The sequence below is a fragment of the Phoenix dactylifera genome, chromosome 12, assembly GCF_051530095.1.
Source record: "Phoenix dactylifera cultivar Ajwa chromosome 12, Ajwa_hap1_PhDact_Kaust_v1.1, whole genome shotgun sequence".
In the NCBI taxonomy this organism is placed as follows: domain Eukaryota; kingdom Viridiplantae; phylum Streptophyta; class Magnoliopsida; order Arecales; family Arecaceae; genus Phoenix; species Phoenix dactylifera.
Genome location: NC_143201.1, coordinates 29,544,855 through 29,569,405, shown reverse-complemented (window position 1 = coordinate 29,569,405; position 24,551 = coordinate 29,544,855). Strand labels below are relative to the sequence as shown.

At 37.6% G+C, this 24,551-nt stretch overlaps 2 protein-coding genes across 3 annotated transcripts in view; one reads left to right on the top strand and one right to left on the bottom strand.

Moving 5' to 3' along the window:
- LOC103705505 (ATP synthase subunit d, mitochondrial-like) lies at positions 1 to 6,061 on the bottom strand. Its single transcript, XM_039130458.3, has 5 exons — positions 5,760 to 6,061; positions 4,489 to 4,570; positions 735 to 799; positions 378 to 464; positions 1 to 256 (listed from the first exon to the last, which is right to left on the bottom strand). The coding sequence occupies exons 1-5, from the start codon at positions 5,931 to 5,933 to the stop codon at positions 155 to 157; spliced, it is 510 nt and encodes a 169-aa protein (XP_038986386.3). The 5' UTR covers positions 5,934 to 6,061; the 3' UTR covers positions 1 to 154.
- A 1,960-nt stretch (positions 6,062 to 8,021) lies between these two features.
- Positions 8,022 to 24,551, top strand: part of LOC103704848 (spatacsin carboxy-terminus protein) — a 38,335-nt gene continuing 21,805 nt past the window's right edge. The window contains exons 1-10 of one of the 2 annotated variants that reach the window (XM_088708045.2): positions 8,022 to 8,253; positions 9,253 to 9,449; positions 9,527 to 11,794; positions 13,084 to 13,159; positions 14,342 to 14,464; positions 19,755 to 20,007; positions 20,103 to 20,552; positions 20,630 to 20,815; positions 20,978 to 21,269; positions 22,631 to 23,268. In XM_088708045.2, coding sequence (XP_088564171.2) covers positions 9,263 to 9,449; positions 9,527 to 11,794; positions 13,084 to 13,159; positions 14,342 to 14,464; positions 19,755 to 20,007; positions 20,103 to 20,552; positions 20,630 to 20,815; positions 20,978 to 21,269; positions 22,631 to 23,268 — 4,473 coding nt within the window. In that variant the 5' untranslated portion in view covers positions 8,022 to 8,253; positions 9,253 to 9,262. Of the gene's footprint in view, positions 8,254 to 9,252; positions 9,450 to 9,526; positions 11,795 to 13,083; positions 13,160 to 14,341; positions 14,465 to 19,754; positions 20,008 to 20,102; positions 20,553 to 20,629; positions 20,816 to 20,977; positions 21,272 to 22,626; positions 23,269 to 24,551 lie in introns of both variants that reach the window. The other variant, XM_008788325.6, reaches the window with a different exon arrangement.

The window sequence follows — 24,551 nt, the reverse complement described above, 5'->3', positions numbered from 1 at the left end:
TAAGTTCCAACTCTTAAACAATGATAAATTTAATAAACCACCAGCAAATATTGGTAGCATTCCAGATACAAGGAAAAACCATATTATTTAATTGGAAATCATAAGAAAAGCATTCATTTAACTGCTAAATGATCTTTGAACTCTTTTTTGATGTTCAGTATCCCCAGTTGTCATTACGGATTTCGTCATCAAACCTCTTCTTGAGCTCAGGGTGCTTCTCAAAATACTCGTCTGCTGTCATGGTGCTAATCTTCTTCTGCACAGTAATATGAGGTTTATGAGAATCAATTGCATCAAAAAAGAGTGCTGCAAAGGACTGATTATAACCATAAAAAAGGAGGTCGGTGGAGCATGGGATGGATTTGTTCCATTCCTACCTTCATCTCTTGAACCTCAGCAATTTCCTTCTCCAACCTTTCTGACTCCTTCAGAGATTGCTGTTCGGCTCCTTTCAACTCCACCAACTGAACATCCAAAGAAAAAAAATAAATAAATAAATATATATATATATATATATATATACATATATATCATAGCTCAAATAGAAAATAATGAGTGCTTCAAACCACCACAAAGAAGTGCAACCCCCCCCCCCCCCCCCCTTTCTTTCTTTCTTTTTTTCTTTCTTCTTCATATTCTCTCTCTCTCTCTCTCCTTTTAAGAAAAGAAATTCTCTTTTGTCCGCAGTATACCCAGGGAAAAAAACAAAAGATAATAAGGTACACTTATCTCACCAAAGCATCAAACTTGGGCTTATATTCTGGAGTCACAGTGTCAACATACTTGGGGATCTCTATGCCTGCAAAAGGATGATGTTTACATGAACACCTGTACGTGCAGTATCACCAATAAAGCTAGATATATAAGAGGCAAGAATAATGAGCAATTTGTGACAGATGAGTCTAAATAGAAATGCTTGGCAATGACAATATATAGATCCAACACAAATAGTTGGGACAAGACTTCAAGGTAATGGATTATGGTTGTGGTATGTTTCCACCAAAGAGTGAAGTCCCATGGCACATCCATCATATTACTGAAATAAACCTCCAAAATTGAAGGGAAACTAAAGAAATTCTTAGTGGGCGAGTCCAAATCATCAAATCCATGCATTCTCATCTAAGAATCAAGCCATTGATCAGACAGCTAAAATCTGAACGGAAACTTCTTGGATACTTTATTACACTAGACTTGAAATGACATAACTCTTGGCATTAAATTCCTGAAAAATGAAATGTTCTGAATTCTAGATCCCTCAGATTACTGAAGAAAACTAAATTATAAAACTTCTGAGACTATATCAGCAGCAGCATTGAATTCTAACCTAACCAGTCAAATCCTGAAGAGCATCTAGTAAAGAGTGAAAAATCTGCTCTCAAATATTCTAATGGGATAACAAGCAGATCAACTTGATGGTTGCCCAACTAGACGAGAATATACTGTGTGCAATTTATGGACAATGAATGAAAATTTCCGGCTCATGAAATGCAAAAATAAAAATTATTGAAAATCCATATATTATAAAATTGATCCATAAAACAGATATCTAATATATAAAGCTTCGTTGAGAGAGAGGAGCTTCTAACCTGATAGTTAAAGAGTAGAGAAAACATTGTTCATACTCCAACTACTACTAATACCTATTAGAGCTTCCATCTATGAGGCAGTGAGGGGGAGGGGAAATATAACAAATGAAGAAGATGAAAGTGGAGGCGCTGTAAAACAGGTGGTTGGCTGAAGTTCATATCTGACAGACTTTCTGACTGTTGTTGCTTCTTCTCCGGGGAAAAGAAGTTCACAGCCCGCAGGTCTTCTACCTTCATGCAGCATTGCTCCATCACGCTTTCACCCATTGCGGAAAATTCCCCACTGCTAAACCGACTAATTAGTAAAAGTTTCCTCTGCAATTAGGCTTATATATATTCCTAAAATTAGATTTTCTCCATTCACTTCCATGAAAAGGCCTAACAACACCTAGAATTAAGGTGACTGTGATTTTCAATCCAAATACATGACAAATTCAAAAGAAGCTCCACTTGCCCAACCTAGCAAAAAATAAAAGAATAGTCAGCTTGCTCCATAACAACCTCTGACAAATCATCTTCTCAGACAACCTACTAGTTCTGAATTGAAGAATCTCCACCAGCTACCGTGCACAGAGATTCCTAAGGCAGCCTATCTCAACGAGCCAAACCCTGACAACTTAAAACTATGGCCCTCGTTAAATTCAGTATTTTAATGTCCACATTGGTCGATCCCTTAAAGAACTTATAGCACATCCACAATATCTGTTTCCAAGATACTCCAACATACCAAATAAAACCATGTCGGAAAGCAATCTAACTTAGGGACAATTCTCATTAATATTATCTAAACAATTGTCACAATTGTACAACCATTATAGCTGTTCACGGAGATAAAAACTACTTCAAACCTTTAAGAACATTTTAAACATATAGATGGAGGGCGGAAAGACAAATGGACACAGAAACCCAAATTAATTAAGGAATAACTTTGACATATTTAGTCAACGGATAGATGATTGGTAATTGCAAAGTGCCGATCTTCAAAATTGAGCATCTTGTCAAGATTTTCATGCATAAAGCAGATGGAATACATGTATGGAAACGACAATTCTTCAATTTCCTAGTTCTTTACATTCTAAGTATTTTCTTTCTACCAGGGTTACCCTTAGAAATTAAAATTATGAAAATAATTATAAAGTTATGAAAATGAAATAAATGGCACCACTGCATGTAGTGCCAAGCACCCAGATAATGATCTCATCATTATATGACAATATATAGAGCTAAGGTTTCTGATATCATGTCATGAACCATTCAAATGCCTACAAAATTGGCACTTCTGTACATGACTTTTAATGTTCCGAGGTTTTTATAACCTACCAGACTTCAGAAAACTCCCAAAATAACAAAAATCAGTAAAATGCATTGATGACATAATCTAAGATGTTCTCCATCTTGCACCTAAAATCTTTATCATAACCTTACAGCTGCAATCTTTTACTCTTGCTATTTTTTTGGGCCTTCCCAAGTTTATCCATCAATTGTTCTTAAAGCTGATCATGGGCCAGGCTTGGGCATAGAAAATATCAAATTTTACATAGGCCTGGCCCGAAGCCCGATTAAAAATGAATTAGAGTTTAGGCCCGAGGCCCGGCCCATGATTAGCTCTGGCTCACTCACTTGTTCTTTAGTTTTAAAGCATGTTTACCAGCAAATACTATAAGATGAACTCAAAATACAACTTCAATTTATATTACTAACTGGCTGCTATAAGCATAACTATCCTCTTATTTGTGATTTGGAATCTTGAAATTCCCATTGTCACTTCTGTTAATGATGCGTCACTCTCGTAGTTACACTGCAGACACCATCTTTTGGTACCAAAAGCCTGCACGTAGAAATATTTCTTTAATTGAATCCATCCCATTGTTATTTCACCTCAACACACTCTTATAGCTTCATTGAAGCTGAATTATCTCTCACATCATTTATGCACTATAAACACCCATTTCTATCTTCCTAGATTTTACTGTATAAAAAGAAATTGAATATATAAGCTCAGTAAACTTGCATCTAGGGGTGAAAATGGATGGGATATTATCCATTAGGATCCATTTTTGTATCCAAATCTATCTGGATACAAATACAAATTATAGCATCCGACCGATATCTATATCCGTATTTGTATTCATTAAAGAAAGTAGATAGGGATATGGATATACCAATATCTGATCCATATCTGAATATTGAATTCCATCTGCAATTCTATTAGTTCCTGCAGCTGTTATAAACTTCGATGGAGAATAAGTAACAACATCAACGTATCTTTAGTTTAATCTTCATTTCATCCAGTAACATTTTTGGTTTGGTGGATTGGATCCTCAATAATCAAATTTTAATTCAAAATATGCTAAGTAACTTAGCGACATTATTATGATCCTTTAAAAATCAGATGATCAAGCGAATGCAATTATATCTTTATTGTCTTTTGTATGATATTTATTTATTTTAAAATAATAAGAGGCTTATATACTTCAAATGAGTTTCATAAAATTTAACTATCTGATTTGTATCCATATTTGTAAATGCCCGATTTGTATCCAAATCTATCTAGAACAAATATGGATATAAATTTTAGCAGCTAGCTTATATCCATACCTGCATTCATATACTGCAAATAAATACATATACATATATGAATGAACTGATATCCAATTTATATCCAATCTGTTTTCAGCCATACTTGCATCCTATATTATGACGTAAGCTCAAACATCCAAGTATATTTCCATGACACAGCATCTCGCCAAGTTTATAGTGTAATAACCAGATTTCTCACTTAACAATGTGAAAACCATAGATTTATCTAATGAAATGATAATATATCCTCTAATCAGATACTAGCAATGAGAAACTAATTTGCCAATGTTCTATGAAGGTTATAAGTATGAAGAAAACATACCGTCATAAGCTTCTTTATACATATCCACCAAGCGAGACCCAATTCCTTTTCTATAATATTCCCAGTCAATGGGTTCAGGTTCCTACATGAGCATATACAAGCTAGAAATCAATATACATGCAGCAAAGAAGATAACATGTTGTTTCTGAAGTTGCAGAGAGAAACATAGAGTCACATATACAATTTTAAAATAGCCTTAATACTTGTCCAAATAATTATATAGTCTAGCTAAGTTTCAATCTCAGTAACGCCAACTGCATCAGTACTCTTACAATGTAGGTGTATTATTGATGAATGTAGCAAATAATCAATGAACTAATTTAAAACTAGAGGTAATAATTTGTGCCTGAATAATGGTGGCACATGGGGAGATACCATCATTGAACTTCAGATGGCAGAAAGAAGCAAAATATCATCTTCGAAATCCAACTTGTCTTACTGAGAAATATTGAACCCTCAAAAAACTAAGATGAGTATGTTTATGTGAGGTCTCATAAGCCTGTATTTCACATCAAATAATGTCAATTTTATGTGTTGGCATACAATAATACATATAAGCCTGAAGCTCATGGTCAAAGGTCCATATCTCTCTCTCTCTCTCTCTGAGATCTTTAAAGAATACACTGATGCAAATTTAGTTGGAAAATTAAAGCAACATAAATGTTGATAGAATAAATAAGCGGCTGGTTAAAATACAATTATTCTTGTTTGCTATCCCAAAAAAAAGCAGAAAGAAAACAAATGAAGACATTCTAGCCAATTGAAAATTTCTCTAAATACGAACACAAATGCAGAAAGCGTATTTCTCTGGAGTGTTCTTCAGAAGAGAACAAGCACTGTGATCATGGATGCCAAAGTTTATTGCCAAGATAAAAAAATGGCGACCTTACGTGAAGACCTGATTCGCAAAGGGCCTGAAGAAACTAACAGGATACGTGCATGCTTGTGTGTCGGAGAGAGAGAATTGTTATTGATTTCCATTATTATAATCGTGATGGTTAATACAACTGGACAATAAGATTCTTTCCTTCATTTTAAAGATCTAAATACGAACGTAAATCAGTATGAGAGAATCACTGTTCATCCTTGGAAATGAAATCACCTCAGCATCTCAAAAACATTCTTAGGAAGTTTGTATTAAAATTAAGAAATACATCAGAAGCAAGAAACGATGCCCCATCGAAGAATACAGAGAATCTAATGAAGAAACCCTAGATCCGGCAGGATTCTTGGAATCTAAAAGAAAGAAAGAAGACGATCGGGTGAGCTACCTGGCTGAACTTGGTCTGAAGGTCGTGGTTGACCTCGTCGAAGGCGCGCCGGAGGTTGGCGAACTCCTTGCGGGCCTCCTCGGAGACGAGGAGCTTCGCCATGCCCTCCCAATCGATCGACTTGGTGGCCTTCGCTGCCGCCTCCACCACCTTCTTCGTCCCGCTCCCGCTCATCCTCGATTCCTTTTTTCCGGAGAGGTGGTTAGGGTTAGGATTCACGCTCTACTCTCGAAGGCGGCTTCGCTTCCTCTCTTCCGCAGTCTCTTCCAAACCACCAGGCAGGAGGGGAGCCGAAGAATCGATGCATCTAAAAGAAGCTGCAAATGGGCCGTCCGGAACCCAGCCGAAGGAATTCGGTAGGTGGACAGCGAGTCCAGGAAACTAGGCGGGCCGGCCCATATTAAGATGGGCTACGGTTCAGGCTTCGAGGAGTGAAGGAATTGGGCTCAGTAACTTCATCCTCAGGGGGGTCAAGCCGTCAGCGAAGTTTATAGCCAAGGAATCTGCACATAGTAATTTCATCTGGGTATAATTAAGTAGTTATTCAATTCCAATGAACAAGTTTTATAGCCAAGAAATCGTTTTCTTCAGTCATATTGTCTTTGAATGGCACTCCAAGCAGGTATATGAAGCTTTCGAATGAAGCAAATTCATAAGCCTACCATAATCCAATCTAATGAAATAAGCATTTATATAAGTCTATGGTGGATCGGTTTTGTATTTGATTTATCCATTATGCATGCATCTTTGAAACCTTTTCATCCTAATGGTTACCCACTTCTCCCCCATTCCTTCAAGCCCCTCTCATTTGTACCCAATCTTTTTTTTTGAAAAAAAATACTAAAAAGGGCTAATTCACATCTTTTCTATCTTGTGCCCAACCTTGCTCGAGAGACTAAGTTTGACGAGAATCCTTTTTGCAAGTGGTAAAAGATGATACCAATCGAGCAAACACTTGATGATCTTCCATGATCAATATAATCACATAATCCTCACTCTTTTCGCTAAATCTCTTTTACTCAATCCCTCCTGTTCCTAGATGGTAAAATTGGTCAATATAACATAAATTAAGCAAGATTTAATAACAAACATATGCATAGAATGCAACCAATTTTCTCCCTCCAATAGGACCAAAATCATATTGGATATTAGTATAACATATTTGTATCTATTTTTCAGTTGATGAGTAAATATGCAGGTATAGATATTGATCAAATGCTAAAATTTAAATCCATATTTACCTTAAACGAACATGAATAGAAATTGCAAATTGATAGTACAGATATGAAATACGGTTATAATTATTTTGGATAGTTAAATCATATAAACCCCTAAATCAAAGATATCACAGTATGAAAGGCAAGATAAGAAGCATATTAATGTCTTCACTTGTTTTCTTTTATAAGTTCACGAGAACTATACGATACTAAATAAAAATTGTAAATAGAATTATATATTTGGACATGAATTAGATAGTTTTCTATTGATATATTCTTGTTCGTTTTTCTTTGCATATATAAAAATAGATATGGATGTTAGATTAAACATAGAATTATTCCCAGCAAATATTATTCAGATGATTTTCACGCTCTTTGACATTCTTGATGCGCTATATGTCATTTTAATACTATCCATTTGTATGTATATGATTTAACAGTCATGTTCCTATTGCAACCATGTTTAGTTATAGGATAAATCAGAACAAGGCAAAAATAACTTGCTTACCAAAAAAAAAAGATAATTTATTATTTTATTCCGTCAAATATAACGGCTTCATGTCTAAATAGAAAAGTTATATGGCCATCTTTTCAAATTTTAAAAGAATATTAGTTACGTCCTTCATCTTTGTTTGAATGCACTTTGAGCCGGTCATGTAATGGCTCGCTATATCTTGAAAGTAGATCACCATCAGCCATTTACATCAGGACAAAAAAATATATATTATAACATAAATATAACCCATACTTGAACCAGGTTATATAAATATTTGGTCGAATTGCCTACCAAGCGGAAAGGGTAGAGACTACCATAACTGGACGGCTGTGATTCATTTTGAGGACGGCGTTAACGGTAGATCCAACGGCACGCTTAGGATTTTGCACGCCTAGAGGATCTTGTCTGAATAGATACATGAACATCCGAGATTTCTCTCACATCACGTGATTTAGAGGCTGTTTGGCTGTTTGCCCCCCACTTTACACGTGCGTCAAGAACGTGCCCGAAGCACGGCCAGAGTTAAAAGCCCCACTCTGGATTGAAGCCGGAGGGCTCGATTGGATTCTTACCCTCTCTCCTTCCTCTTCCTCCCCTTCTCCCTCCCCCACCTCTCTTTCTTCTCCTCCGCACCGCTTCGCCCTTCTCAAACCCTCTCTCCGATCCGATCGAGACGAACCCTCTTCTCCTCCTCCAACCAATCTCGCTCCGGCCGCCCGTCGACGTCTGCGTCGCCCATCCGGTCGAACTCCGGCATCCATCTCCGGCGCCGGCGTCCGAGGTACGTCCGCCCCTTTCTTCCGATCTTTCTATTTCTCCTCTCATATCAGAAACAAGAGGAATCTTTGATTACTGGAAAAGGTAGGATTCTTGATTGGCCCAAACGCCAAATTGAGATCGCCTGTCAATCCGTAATATTGGGCTGGTGGAGTTCGAAACCCTAATTCGGCCCTCCTTTCGTCCAAGAAAAGATTATTTGGAGGTAAGGAGCTTCTCTGAATCGGGCATGGTCCTCATCTCGTTATGGTTTGGTTGATGATGGTTTTTGGCTGCGTTTCTCCGCTCGTGGAGGTGGCGACAGTGTCAAGAAATTGAACTTGCTTTCTTTCCCTATTTTTTTTTATTCTTTCAATTTTTTCCATCTTCACATGTGGAAAGTTTGGTCAAGGCAACGAAAATATACGCACAGAACAATCTCACAACGAACTCAGGAGGAAAAAAGGAAAAAAAAAAAATCCAACACGACTTCCTTTTCTACAAGCCTATTAGCCATAAATTACCGCAAATCTTGTGCTGAAAGCCGGATTCCAGATGTGGAATTAGGGTTCTATCACTTTTCCAAAGATTACTTCCTGCTGCCAAGCTGTGTGCTAGACCTTACCCACTCAAGCTATTGCTTGATCCTCGTGTTTCTGCAGTGGTTCTGCAAAAGCTGCTAAGAATTCTGTTAAGACGAGTTCTATAGAATGCACTGGATATTCATATAAAATATTCGAGGTAAGTGGGTTTACCTTTCGATGCTGGCAAAGTGAAGTCCATCGTCACGATATATGAAGATAAGAAAAGTTCATTTTTGCTACTTTTTGCTGTACTCGCTGAATTGGACTTGCGTAGAGCATGGTATGATTAGGAAGTAATGTTTGCATTTTGTTAAAGAGTATACCAATCCTGCATCAATAGTGTACCTTATCCTCCCTCTCTCCCCCCTGCCTCTCTTATGGGTGTGTGTGCACAAATCCAGGCAAGTGTGCCTCCTAGCTGATTCCATAATGCGTTGCAGGTAGAGACAAATGACGGTTATGTCTTCCAGTGGTGAGGTTGGAGATGGTCCTGCTGTATTGCAGTTGCAAAAATGGAGCCAGTTGCATTTTCAACTTCAACTATCAGAATTTTGTGAAGCTTTTATCTCCCCAACAAGGGAGCTGCTACTATTGCTTTCATATCAGTGTGAAGCCTTGTTACTTCCTCTGGTTACTGGTATTTATTGAATTTCTTTACCTTTATTTTGCACCCTAGCACTCTTTGTTACTCAGTACATTCTCGTCTCTTTTAAGGAAAAGGGCCCTGTATGCTGATGAAGACGGATGATGAAGGCAAGTTTTCTTCTGAAGGCTCTCAAGAACCAAGTTTGTCACCTTTTGTTTCTTCAGGCCATATGGCTGTACATACATCAGACACAGTAGACAAGGCCCCGTGCCCTACCAAACCTTCAGAAATTGCATCATCAAGTATTGCTTTCTCACATGGACATTGTTCTTCAGCTTTTGAGTATTATCCTGTAATCTCCAATGTGAAGTCACTGGCTTGGGGACATTGTGGGGATGGGTACAACGTATTTGAGGACTCTGGTTTTAGGGAGCTTCTCATTGTGTGTGGTGATGATGGCATTACTGTTCATGCTTTCCGTTATGTTGATAAAAGTTCCCAAATGGTTGAATCCGTGCCTGATGTTGGAGATGTGCAAGGCAAGTGGGTGCAGTGGGGGCCCACTCACAGAGCACAGTCAAAAGAGCATTCTGGCAGCTGTGAAAATTTGCATGAGAGAAACATGGATATTGGAACTGGTGGAAGGTTAAATGCTTATGGTGAATCTGGGGATGTGGAGTCATCTAATATTAGACGAAGAAACTGGCTAAAGTCCTTTCAAACTGTACTGGATACCAACGTTTCCAGCGGTAAGTATTTGGCCAGGTTCCCTGCAAAATCATCACTTCCTCATTCTGCAAAGGTTGTATCATTTAGCATTTATAATAGTACTCTGTTATTCTTGAAGTTTCGTGCGAATTCTTTAAGTGATAAGGAGGAGAACCGAAGTTTCGAAATTGCAGAAGATTTTGGGGGTCATGCACCCATATCAACAGGAGGTTTTGAGTGTATGACGGGTTGTATGGATACTTTTTACAAATGTTCGAGAGTGTTCTCCAGCTCATCACATCACTTAGTTGGTTTAGTCATGTCATTTTCAGATAATGCATTGATCGACAATCATGAACATGATCCTGGAAGCACAAGAAACACCTTGGTGGTGGTTATTATGCTACACCCGTGGGGTTTGCAGTGGGTTTGTATGGTAGACCTCCAGGGTTCATATGCTGGTGTAGATCCAAGATCAGAATGGGTAGACTTTCAATTTGCAGACAACTTTCTTGTTTGTCTTAATGCTTCAGGTTTGATCTGCATTTGGGATGCAAACTCTGGCAATCCTGTTGTTCGTTTTGATGTGTTACAGAGTTGTGGATTAGATACAGGGTTGCCTGTAAGCGGAGATACATCTCTTAGAAAGGAAAAAATTGATGGTGAAGTTGATCAACAATGTGAAGTTCATAGAAACGAAACTTGTACTAGAGACCTTACATGTGGTAGAACTTTTAGGAGGTTGATGGTGGCTTCTCATTCTTTGCTCCTAGCTATTCTTGACGAACATGGATTGATTTATGTAATTTGTGCTGATGATTATATCTCAGAAAAGCATTATTTGTGTAATAACTCCATGCAGCCTTCTCAACATTCTGATCTTGGCATATTGGCTGGTTGGAAGGTTGCTGGTTATGAGATAAGTGGTCAAAATTTATCATGTGATCCTTCCAGGCATCAAGGTTTACTTAATTCCAATATATCTGGTGAAGGTTTTTCAAATCTAAATCTGAGTAATTTTTCTAGACATAGGGAAAGAAGAAAGAAATATTCTCAGAATAAAGAAAGTCAAATGAAAGCTTCTCTTAGTGGTTTTAGTACTGCTATACAGAAAAAGGTTCAGAGGAATTCACAGTGTGGATCTGAAGTATCCTCGACTCCTATGCGTAGAATATTTCTTCCTATAAACAGATCCAACAAAGAAGATTCTATTTGCCTTTCACCCTTTGGAGTCACTAGACTTGTTAAATGTAATCAGGAGCAGAATGGTTACAAAATTGTTCACACCAGTTTATATGTGGCACCATCAGTTCTTGATGAAAGAGATTTGGATGCTTTCAGGCAATCGAATAAGTCTTTGGCTACTAGGATGTTTGTACCTGCTACTAAAGAATATTTTTTTGTAGGAGAGCCGATTGGATGCTCTTTCCAAGGATGTTTGTATCTGGTTTCCCAGGATGGCCTCTCTGTTGTTCTCCCATCAGTTTCAATTTCATCTGGTGACCTTCCAACAGAATCCATTAGGTATTGGCAACCAAGTATTGCTGCAGATAGCAATAATCAAGTTAAGAATTTTTTGGCTATGAATGAAGCTAGAGAGCTGTGGAGACCTTGGCAAATAGAGGTTTTAGATAGAGTACTATTATATGAAGGCCCTGAAGAGGCAGAGCACATCTGCTTGGAGAATGGTGAGTATGATTGTTTGCAACACAGCTTAATTATCGTGGCTTGTGTCTCATATATCTATTATATTCTATAGCTTCTTTTGATTTTATTAATGCTATGCTTAGAACCAGGGCTGTTTATAGGGTTCTTTGTTTGCTGGGCTTAAGCTGGACATGAGCATCCCTGAACCATGACCATCAGAATTTGCATGATTCTGATCATGGCTTTGGTTTGTTGAGTGTCCTGAGCCATGTGGATTCAATCTATTGGTCCGCAATGTATGTTTAAAATTAGCCATCTAGTATATGTTCTGGCCTACACTATACAGTATACATAGATGTCGAAGGTAGTTACAAGCTTCAATTTTATGACCAAACTAAGATTATAGATTATTGGTTTGTTCTTGTAGTAAGGTGTTATATGTCAAACTTCACATTTCAAATGCAATTTTAGTTCACTCCCCTTTAAATGCTGCCTAAGAATGGACAATGATTTTTTGTTACACTCTGATAACATACATTAGTTCATAATGATTGCCAATTACCAATTTTTTTTAAAAAATGGAAATTGGTCTAATCTAAATAAATGATACCATCTTGCACAATTATCATGTGCTGTTGTGTGCTAACACAGAAATGTGCATAATTCTATCAAAAACTACATTGCTATATATGTTATTAGGAGGGTATTCCACAGTGCCTTCCAGAGCTTGTCCCATTAACAAGTGTACCTAGTACTCATAAGCTGTAGTAATGTTGAACCTGATTTATTTAAAAAGCCATGCCAATATGATGCTTATGAACTTCATTCATCACATGGAAGCATACAGCCTATATTGGCTTGGAAATAGTCCAAAAAAGGGTAGAAGGTGACTGTAACTAATGGGACTTAGCATTTATATTACAATTTGTAAAGTGGTCATTTATTTTTTCTATGCGTTGATCTGACTATAATATGTAGCTACTCACAGTTTGCTTGGAGGCTGTAGCTAGATGTTTTCATCTGAATTAATGTTATTTTTGTATTCATCGTTGTCCTTGGCAGTATTCAGCTTCACTGATAGGCATTTCAACTTCAGATAATTTATGCCATTGGCACATTATCTTTTGACTGTTAGATCTTACTTGAGAATGATGCAACAAAGGCCCCCTTTATATTCTGTATTCACTGAATATATGGCTATCGATATGATGCAAATGTGATGTGTGGCTGTATGAATTAACTATACTCTCTGTCCTTCTAAATACAATGCATGCTTGGAGATGTTCACATTCCTCCCCACATTTGGTAAGGAAAATCAATTTTATGGCAGGATGGGACCTGAAAATCGTTCGAGTGCGTCAGATGCAGTTGGCATTGCAATACTTAAAATCCGATGAGATAGAACAGTAAGTTGCTGTCTTTTACCCTGTAATTTAAAGTTGTATTTTTAGACTTTTATGCAAACCTGCTTTAACGACATGCCTGATATTATGTAATGCTGTCAAGTCAAGATGTGCCATACCCATGCTGATGAGATAGCTTTTAAAGGTTATACTATCAGACTGCTATTTGTCAGGGATGTTTTACCTTTTGATTGTAGCCTCGAGATAAACAAGTTTCAGCTTTCTTACATTAATGACTGATTCCATGCTTTATGGTGTGGCTTTGCTTCAAACATGACAAGGAAAATTTTCCCGGACTTTGGATTTGGATGATATATTGCACGGACCACTTTTTTGAATTTTTGGATTTGCAAGATTTTCATTTTCTTAAGGGAGTGAGAGAGTTTGCTTATTTTTGATTTATTGCAGAGTGAGACAGGTTCTATTTGCCTGTTAGTTTATCTCTGCTGGCTTTGTCTAAATCTGTTTCACCTTTTTGCGTCTTGTTGAGAATTGAGGAGGTAGCTGTATTTCTCTTTGTTGATTTGCTCAAATCAGCTTGCCAAAACAGAAAGTTAAGGCACCATGGCAATATGCTGGTGAAATTATGCCTGTTTGTATGTATGCATATTTATATGCTGGTGAAATTATGCCTGTTTGTATGTATGCATATTTTTTCATGCCTAAAAATCCTTCTATACACAAAACACACAAATAAAACAGCTAAGGGGCAGCGCTTATACCTATCACTCAATCAACAATACCAGTTGCACATTTTCCATATTTTCTGAAAAAAAAAATTCTCTGTTTTATTATACAAGCATTTACCATCTAAACTTTACATGAACTGTTTTCACTATATGGCAGCAGAGTGGGTGCTAATTGGTTCAGTTGGTGAGGTTGTTGCAAATTGTTACAATGACCTAGGTTTGAGTCCATCCTGCACCTCTTTAAGATTTGTTAACTCAATAAATTGGGCGTAGGCCAGAAACTCCCTCCCGTTGTCCAACTATATGGCAAAAGCATCATATATTAACTTCTGATATAGATTTAAAGGGCTGGCTTATGATAGTTTTTGCTGGTGTAGCTGTAGTTTCTCATAGTAACAAAGATCATATTACTGCAGTTTGTAATTCATGGACAAGTTTCAGATGGCCTCATCTTTCTTGCCGCTGCTCTGAGTCTTTATCTTTAATGGATAAACAGATCTTTGGATATGCTTGGAGACGTCAATATGGCAGAAGAAGGCATCCTGAGATTGTTATTCACTTCTGTTTATCAGATCTTTTGCAAAACTGGAAGTGATAATGAGGTAGCCTTGGCATCTAGGTATGTTTTCTTTTTCCTTTTTTTTTTCATTTACAAGCCAACTGTTTATTATTAAAAAAAGGTTCTGTTCAGATAAGTACAGGTTTCTTACCGTCAGTGAATATTTTCTTGCTTCTTTAAAAATGCATCTGATATTTGAAAATGCTGTTGACTTAATAGAACAACGACAAGCTCTTTGGATATGAAGGTAACTTTTAATGTTTCACCTTTCAACAAGGGTGGCAATGGGTTTGGTTAGGTAAAGTTTTTGTTAAAAAACTCCCAACCCATACCTGACCCGCTAATAATCTGAATGGGAAATGTAAACCCATGCCCAGTCCATTTGGATAAACCCATAACCACCCATCAATTGTTTAAGTTTTCACTTATTAATCATACACATAACTAAAACATAAAATAAAACATGGCATGCAAAGATCACAACCAACAAAATCTAGTTTAACTTCAAATTCATCATAACCATAATAAATTTAAAATTTAGGATCTATGAGTCATAAACTAATCAGAACAGTGTTCACTGAACCAACACTATGACTCGTATTGATCAGCTATCGGAATGGCACGATATGGGTCTGCACCATGTGATGCCAAAGTGTATCGAAATAGGGAGAGGGAGGGGGAGAGGGATAAGGAAAGGGAGAGAGAGGGCGAAGGTGGGGGGAGAGAGAGAGGGAGGGAGGGGGAGAACCGGGGGGTGTGGGGGTGTGGGTGTGTGTGTGTGTGTGTGTGTGTGTGGAGGGAGAACCCTAACCCTAACTGTAATTCTAGGGGATTGAAGAGAAGAAGGGGAAAATTGTATGAATAACCTGTCAAAGCAAAAAAAAAAAAAGAAGGGGAAAGAGGGGAGAGAAAGATCGGGAGTGTACCTAGCAATCTTTGCTAGAGATCGTGGTGGGAGGCTCGGAATCGGGTGAGGAGGCACTCGGGAGGGAGATCGAGTGAGGCGATCGTGGTGGGAGGTTCGGAATCGGGCGAGGAGGCATCCGAAAGAGAGATCGAGCAAGGCAACCATGTTGGAGGGCGGTTTCGGGACTTTTTTTAAGTGCCAAACCATTCGAACCGCCCGAATTGTTGCAATTCTTGATTGGTTCAGTTTGTATGGCCCGAACCGTCCAATTCGAGATGGTTCGGCTGACCATGAATTAGAATAAAACTAGCTAAAGTGCAACCTCACGCTCCAAAATTCCATGGCCTGTCCTATCCATCATTCTTTATAACCTAGTGTTTCGAGACCCCTGGGTCATCATGTGACTTGGATTTTGCCAAAAACCCATTTTTAGCTTGTTGGACTGTGCGGTTTAACCATTCAAGCCATCTTATCCACTCTTTGACACGGACCGGATCAATCATATTAAAACAAAAAAAAAGAGAGAGCAGCTCGGAACGCTCTTGCTATATTTTCTCTTTATCAAGGACCGTGCCTCATCAATCTTCTTTCTCTCCATCTTGAAGGAATTGTGCCAGATATGGAGAAGAGAGCCTTCGCTTCTTGACCCTAACAGTAAGAGGATCATCGGTGAATTTGGAGAGAGAGAGAGAGTTGTTGTTGCCAGAGGATGCCCATCATTGGTAGATCTAGCAGGAAGAGAGCTGGAGGATGGTTGACAACGATGAACCCGGGCGGTAGAATGGTTGATGGCTGTGAATATCAATAGACAGTCCTCATCTCCAGATTCACGAGGAGAGCGCATGTCTAGATCTGGAAGGAGGAGAGTCCAAGTCTAGATCACTAGATTTTTGGAAATGGGGCAGTGAGAATCTCTAAAGAAATCTTCTCACTATTTTTTCGTTCTGTTTCTTCTTCACTTCTCTCTATTACTCTGCTCGAGATTTGTTCTTCTCTGCCAGGCTGAATGAGAAAAAGATTTTGATTTTGGAAGATTGGGAAAGAGGAAAAGTGTGGACCACTTCAATCACAGTTGATCCACAGTCAAATCGGGGACACGTGACCCGGCCATGAAAAGGGTTCGGACTGGGTCAGCGGGTTCTATACATTGCTATAGGCCTTTTTTTTTCCTTCAGTAAATTGAACGATATGGAAAAAAAATAGAGAACTGTCAACTATGCTAGGTCTAGGAGCTGGTTGAGTCTTGATGGGTGATGGGCTAAACCCAAATCCACCCATTTACAATTGGGTTGATTTCAGGGTGATCCAAAACCATCCAACTTTGAAAGTGATTTTCTATTTTTTTCCTGTCTAAATATATATCTAGTTGTGAAAACAAAGAATTAATTAATAAATATTACCTAGTATGGTGTTTGTTGTTAGATATTAGGGAAACAAGGTATAGTAGTGTGAAATGTTGCTTAGACATCTCAAGGTTACATGCTTGATATGTTTGTGTGGATTTCTGCATGGTTTTCTTCCTTGAAGTCTTCATAAACATGCACCGTTGGGGTGTTTTCGCGCTTAAGGCGTTTCGGGTGGAGGGTGCTAGGGCATCTGTGTGCACGAAGAGGGCTAGTTCGCTTAAAGCTTACCGCGCTTTTTACAAAATCGTTTCTTTTTCTGTTGTTCAATGGATGTAAGCTTTTGTTTATGTTTCACTTTATGGCCTAAAGTGTCCTTTCTCGCACTTCTTTAGCTGTTAAATAAATGTATTTATACTCCCTCGTGGCATATACATTCCATTTATCGTAGATCTAAGATCATTCCAAAATGATTCGAGCTACCATATTAGTCAGAATATGGGAATTTGCTTGGCTGTGCTGCTCTCCAGATAAATGACATTAAAAATTCATAAGGTTTTATGTTCGGAGCAGCAACAATGACATCATGCTCATGACCCACCCTTGTACAGAGACAAGAGTAGATCAGAATGGTGGGATATCCTGTTTTGGCTTCTTGGAAGCCTATAATGGAGCTTAAATGCTTCATGGTTTTGTGATACAGTAGCTCTCTTTAGTATAATGATGCAGGGACTTTTTCTTTTTTCATATGTAAGCATTCCTTTGTATGGGAATTTTAAAATTATAAAATGTCAAGCAATTGATCACTAAGTGAATGTGTAATCAGGATCAGGTTATGTGCAGATAATCATTCAAATTACCTTTTGAGTTCACCCTGATTTAGCATTGCATCTGTTAGAGCTCAACACGTTTTAATGCATGGATGTCTGTGATTTAATATTTGGATGAGAAGCGGTGAGGATACACAACAGATATGCATTATGGTCCACTTTAGACACATGAATGTACCTGAACTGCTTATAGTGGGCCACGCACCCATCAATGTGGCCCTTCATTGGATTTACTTATTTCCCAATCTTGTTTGTCACAAATATGGTATCACGCATGTAGTTGTGTGGACTGCAATGTGGAGATACTTATCTTTCAAAGTTGTCTCATGATTGAGATTGCGCCTAATTTGAATTCTTAGATTAATGGAAAAAAGTATAACAGCACATAACATACTTCTCATTCTCTTTGTATCGTATTTTTTTAATTGATGCTCTGAGTTAAAATTTTAAGGGGCCATTGCTTTGGCTGACAAGCACAATGGCAGGGGTTCAAGTCTTGGAGCAGCCACTTCGTGGAAAAAAAAGGGCCAAGGGTTAGGTTTGTTCCCAATTTGCCCCTTTTAGGACCCTGGATTGCCCGGACCATAACTAGGTAATGCCATTTTTTTCTGAGTTAAATTTTTGATTGGTGAGATGGATCTTCAACATGTTCCTTCTTTCCAATGAACAATATGAAGACAATAAATTAAAATTTTTTAAAATTTCTAAGAAGAATATGGATTTGTATAGCCATTTCCGCATCTTCTAACACAAGCCTGTAATCATAAGCATAGCCAAGAAAACCAACCCTTGTCTCAAGTGTTTGAGGTTGGTTTTATGAATCCCTATTTGCCACACATCTCTGTTTTCAGAAATCTGTGGTGTAACACAAGGTTTTTCTAAATAATTTCACATTATTCCCATTCATGTTATCTTAGTTCTTTCCTTCTATATTTTGACCCGTTGGCATAGCTTCAAGAACTTTAACTTTTTTCTTTTTTTCTTTTTTTTGATTCTTGTTGTGCATGCCAAGAATTCCATCTTATCCTTTGTATCATTTTGTCCTCAGCTGGTGTCATTCCTTTGTGTCCTTCAGTATGCTTGTCTCTGATTTTATTTTTACTAGTTGTACCCAAAATCAGTTCAACATTCTCTTATCTGCCTCTCTCATGGGCCTTTATCACTTGCCAGTTTGGCCTTATTGCCAATGCATGTGTTGTCCATGTAACATCCCAGATAAACTCCTCTACTTCATCCATATAGCTCTAATTTTAGTAGCTATTGGCTTAATCTACCTCTCCATTCTTTTGTGTAGTTGATCCAACCTATTTAAATCAAGCAAATTGTTATATTTCTGGCTATCAATTTTGTTTGGGGCCTTAATTTTACTTCCATTTTCATTATTATTAAATTCGATATATATTGTTGTCCTTCCTAGTTCCTACTGATTTTCAAACCGCTATCCTTGAAGGCTTTCATTCATATTTCTGACTTAGCATTTTCTGTCGTCCTCAATCAACACTATACCATGTATGAGTAACATGTACCATGATCTATCTTGGTGAATGTTGGCGGTAAGTTCATCGATGAGTAGTGTAAATTGATATGAGCTCAATTGTTTCCCATGGCATAAGCTGGTCTAATTTGTAATGGGAATAGGATTTTCATACCTTCATTTTTGAAAAAAAATTATAAACCTAGAATGTTTCATTAACTTCTCCAAAACTAAAACTGAAATAGCTGCTTCCATATCTTTAGTAATTTGGCTCTCATTTTCTTGACATAAATAGGTAAACAAAAAGTCCAATCACAATCCCTACTTCTTCAGGTCCAGTACTACAGACCAAAAAAGAGGAAAATATCATAAACAAAACCTGACATTACTGTTATGGGCAAAATGCTATAGCTGAATTCCACAGTATCTGATAGAATAGAAGATTACTTTTTTTCTAGAAGAGCTCCACATGATGTCTCTTCATTGAGAAAGTTGGGTGTGATCACTTTGAATAAAGTGCACTAGTGTCTCCCTTTCTTTTTTCCTTAAACAAGAAATAGTGGGCTATATCCAGTATGCAGCAAATGTGATTCCAGCCGCTCTGATGGTTCCTCCAAGGCACTAATATAACAAAAAAGAATTGTGTATAACAGTAGTAGATGAATTCTGATCTGATTAAATGGAATCATTTTAAGAACTGTCAAAACATGTGGTGATTTTTCTATGCTGCTATACATATGTATGTGTGTTTATGTATATATTTCCATATTTTCTCATGTTGAGGCTGTGATTGCAGGTTGCTGGCTCTAGCTGCTCGGTTTGCAACCAAAATGATTCGAAGATATGGGTTATTAAAGCATAAAAAAGAAAAGTCCATGTTAAGCACTGAGAAAGATTTAAAAATTTCTTCTCTACAGCCAGATTTGCCTGCTGATGATTTTGACGAAATTAGCTATTCAAGAAGGCTTTTTGAGATGTCTCACTTTCTGGAGGTTATTCGAAACCTCCAGAGCCGGTTGATTTCAAAAAGCAGAAGGCCGAGTCAAGGGGTATGATATTTGTTTTGTCATTGGGGTGTTGTTCTACCCATTAAGTACCTTTGGTCCACTCTGTAATGTTTGATGTTTTTATTGTTATTTTGTAGCTTTCAGATGCTAAAGATGCAGCAAATGTGGTGGATGCAGATGTACTACAGGAGGATTCTCCCCTTCCAGTTGTTATATCTGATACCAGTTCATCAGCATTGCTGGATGCTTCAGAAGGTCACATGAAGGGAGGATCAGCCTTCAGTACATCTGAGTTGGCATTTGATGACACTGGCAATTTAGCTTTAGCTCCTATAGAATCTTCTGTCGAGATGACAAAACTGATTCCTTTGGAAAATCCCAAGGATATGGTTGCACGCTGGGCAGTAGATAATTTTGACCTGAAAACAGTTGTCAAAGATGCTTTACACTCTGGTCGTCTCCCTTTAGCCGTTCTTCAGCTGCACCTTCAACATCAGAGGCAAGTAGCGCCTGGGAAGGAGCCTCATGATACTTTCAGTGAAATTCGTGATGTTGGAAGAGCTATTGCTTATGATCTGTTTTTAAAGGTAAAATGTTTGGCCTGTCTTTTTAAAAGGAAGATGACACCAGTCTGATATATGGGCTCATGTTTTTTGATGGACAGGGGGAAAGTGAACTAGCAGTGGCAACACTGCAAAGACTGGGAGAAGATATAGAAGTTGTTCTTAGAGAATTGCTGTTTGGTACTGTGAGGAGATCACTTAGGGCACGAATTGCAGATGAAATGAAATCATATGGATACCTGAGAGCACATGAATGGAAAACTTTGGAGAGAATTTCTCTTATTGAGGTTCGCTTTTTTGCCACCTCTGCATTACATATACATATGCGCATGCATGAATATGTATGTACATGCTAATATACATATTTTATATAATGTATTTTTTTACTTTAATTTCTAAAATGCTATTCAATTTCATGATGAACAAACTTTTCTCCTTTTGTGGAAAAGAGGCTGTATCCTAGCAGCAACTTCTGGGGTACATTTCTTGGGAAGCAGAAAAATATATGTGAAGCTGCAACAACTGTTACCAAGTCTGAAGCAGAAAATCTGATATTAAGCTTTCATGTGTTTGATGATCTTACCATTGAATGTGGTGATATTGATGGAGTTGTCATTGGTTGCTGGGAAAATATTGATCATGGCTATGCCTTTTCTCCGGTTTGTGAAGATAGTGTTGATGCTGGGTACTGGGCTTGTGCAGCTGCATGGTCTGATGCATGGGACCAAAGAACTGTTGATCGTGTAAGTTGCGTCTTGTTTATTTTGTAATAACTCTTTCAGTTTTTTTTGCCAGAATGATATGCGAAGTGATATGCTTGTGTCACAAGTGGTAGTAGTGGTCCTCGTGTATATCTAGACATGAACATGTGCATATGTAGGTGCTATTTTCATGGATGCATAAGATTTAATTCATGAAACACTGATTTTATGTGAGAAGGGATATAGATACTCACTCTTATTAGTTGAATACACCCCTTTGTGGCAGACACAGAGATAGAGAGAGGAGAGAGAGTATGTGCATGATATATAGGATTGTGCAAGTCCCAAAACAAAAGGTCAGGAACAGAGATGGTTGTCAATACGACTGACAGTTTGGTGTTATGGGAATTTTTCTCTTTTTCATGATATTTTGTCCTCCTCTTGATTATGCTTTTTTTTGTGTCCTATACCTCTGTGACGTTCACTGAACTTCTTTATCTCAAAACATTTTTCCTGTTGTTGGGGTTGAAATTTTGAACTTTCTTGATAAATAACATCTCTGTTGAGAAATAAAGATATTTCATAATTTATTTTTCTGCATTTCTTTCTTCCACTTTGTTGTAAATAATATTTGTAGTTTAGGCTTGTTTCATACTGAATGAATACTTTGAATCCCTTTGAATATCTTCTGGTATTTACTATTTAGCGTGCAAAGAGGTCATTTTGGTTGCATGGTTATATCATTACCTAATAAGGTCAGTGTATGTGGGAACTGCTATTCTATTTTCCTGAAGTGGTCATTGCTTTTTTTATTCTAATGAAAAAGCCCAATGCATCTGCTTCTATGATTTAGTTGTTTGGTCTGCCTTCAAAAGGTCTGTCATGTTGTCACATTAGTTTGTCATGATGGTTTTTTTTGTCTTTCAAGTTCGCGAGACTGCAAGCTTTTTTTTTCATAAAATAATTTGTAAATTCGGTTGATGATGCATATCTTTGAGTTAGTTGCGTTGCTGTGTTTGCCAACTGAAGATCCCAAGGTTAAATGGAAGCCTTGCAACAAAAAAGAAGTGGACAATCTAGCTTGGGAACTTGGAGATTTGGATAATTATCTAGATTTCTATGATACTAAATGTTAAATATCTTTCACCATAAGGGTTAAATTGTGGTTCATGTGGGTTTGTTTAGATCGCAGATTTTGGTAAGCTGCTCCATACCAATTGATGTGCTGCTTCCATTTCATTGTTGTTCCACTGTTAATGAAACTTACTCTTGATATATTGTTAGTTAACTGAGTCCTTATTAGTTTATGTAAAATCTTTCTGGTCATCCATCATCCCTCTTGTATTCAATGCTTATAGAGTCCAAATGACCATAATGCAATGACTCTTTTGATGCAGATAGTGCTTGATCAACCTTTTTATATGGGAGTTCATGTACCATGGGAATCTCAACTTGAATATCATGTCTCGCACAATAATTTAGAGGAGGTCTACAAACTCTTGGATGTGATTCCTACAACATTCTTGTCAGAAGGTTGTCTCAAAATTAATTTGGACAGTTCACATTCTGCTGCAAATGATGGAACGGATGTGAAGTCTCCTGATTATGCAATGTGCATTTGTGCTGCTGAAGAATTAGAGCCTGTGTGCATTGATGTTCCGCATGTTAAAATTCTCAGATTTCCAGCTACTACATGTTCATCATGGTTAAAAATGCTTGTGGAACAGGAACTGGCTAAGAGGTATATTTTTTTGAAAGAGTACTGGCAAAGTACTGCTGAGATCATATCACTTCTTGCCCGTGCTGGCTTTCTTATCAACTCGTCCAAGTTCTCCACCAGGTGTAAATCTTCTAAGAGTTCTCTTGATCTAGATATATTAGTCAGCGATCAATCTCACAATGATACCATAGAAGCCTTGCATAAGCTTGTTGTACATCACTGTATACGATATAACTTGCCATACCTTCTGGACCTTTACCTTGATCATCATAATCTGGCTCTGGATTATGGTTCTCTTTGCTCGCTACAGCAAGCTGCGGTAAGTTCCTTAGAATCCAGAAAGTGTTAGTGCTGTCAATATGATATGTTGCATGTGGAACTTTCCGTTTTTCTATTTTTTATAATATATCCATATGTTTTGAAAGCATATACATATTTCTTAATTTCATCCTCTTTTCTAAATTGCTTTTGTTGCATGCAGTTGCTTAATACAGAAATAGAATAACAACTACGTAATCCCTTATTTCAGAAATAGAATAACAGCCACACTTTTTGTACCACTGGATCACCTTATATTATAAGGAAGCAACTTTTCTCAATAAGTAACTCTCAATTATTAGTCATCTATTTCTATTTGACATTTTAAAATTCCAATCAAATTAGAATGCCAGAGTCCCAACTCCCAACACTGATAGGAATCTATATGTGGTGAGTTTTGCATAATCACAGCAATTTGCACACTAACCTCAACTTGTAATATATGATGTAATACCAACTGCGGGTAAGTTCTATTTCAATGAATATACATTGAAATGGATATGCACATACATGCCTGCCTGCCTGTGTGTTGATTTCATTAAGTGCTTCAGAAGTTTACCAGTATTTATTCATGACAAGTTTGGAAGCTAGAAATGTCATTGGCTTAAGTTTTCCAAACAGAAGCAAAGATAGTGCATACACAGTAGGAAGTATGAACTCTGCCAACTGTTGGTTCTCTGCTACGCTTTCCTTTGCTCTAAGATGGATAGGCTATAGTTTAATTCTGAAAGAACAAGATCTATCTTAGTTTCATGGTTTTGAGGATGCTGGCTGTGGTGGAAGACTCAGCAACATCAAATTTTCATGTTTCAACTGTAGGTTCAACCCTAATAGGTATCATAGGGCAGACTGGAACAATGGTTAGTAAATTAGCAATGTTTGAGGTATCTAATAAATGAGATTTGGTTATTTATTTTATTCAGTTTATTCTCTCCTAATTTTTCTGTATATCTCTATTTATATATGTCGTTCTTTACTCCTGTAAAGCATTCTAAAGCATGAATGGAGTATGCAATGCTCGGAGTCCTATTTTGAAGAAGAAGAAAGGAGATTCATAGAGATAAAAATCAGAATCTCAGCCTATTGATTATGGGGGATGCCTTGAAACTTCAGTTAGCTGAGACTTGCAAGATCTAAAAAGTTGCTTTCAAGATGTTCCAACAAAAATCAGAGCAATTATAGGGTATACTTAAAGCAAATTCAAGCCTGGATTCACTAAATTCACCCTAATATGCTACCGCCCATGCACACTCCCAACTACCCACTCTCCCACACACACACACA

Excerpts from the sequence above, each read along its gene's own strand:
- LOC103705505 (XM_039130458.3), bottom strand. The coding sequence starts at position 5,933 with ATGAGCGGGAGCGGGACGAAGAAGGTGGTGGAGGCGGCAGCGAAGGCC. Across the intron at positions 4,571-5,759 it reads TTCAGACCAAGTTCAGCCAG|GAACCTGAACCCATTGACTG; the intron begins GTAGCTCACCCG and ends ATGCTCATGTAG. Across the intron at positions 465-734 it reads AGCCCAAGTTTGATGCTTTG|TTGGTGGAGTTGAAAGGAGC; the intron begins GTGAGATAAGTG and ends TTGGATGTTCAG.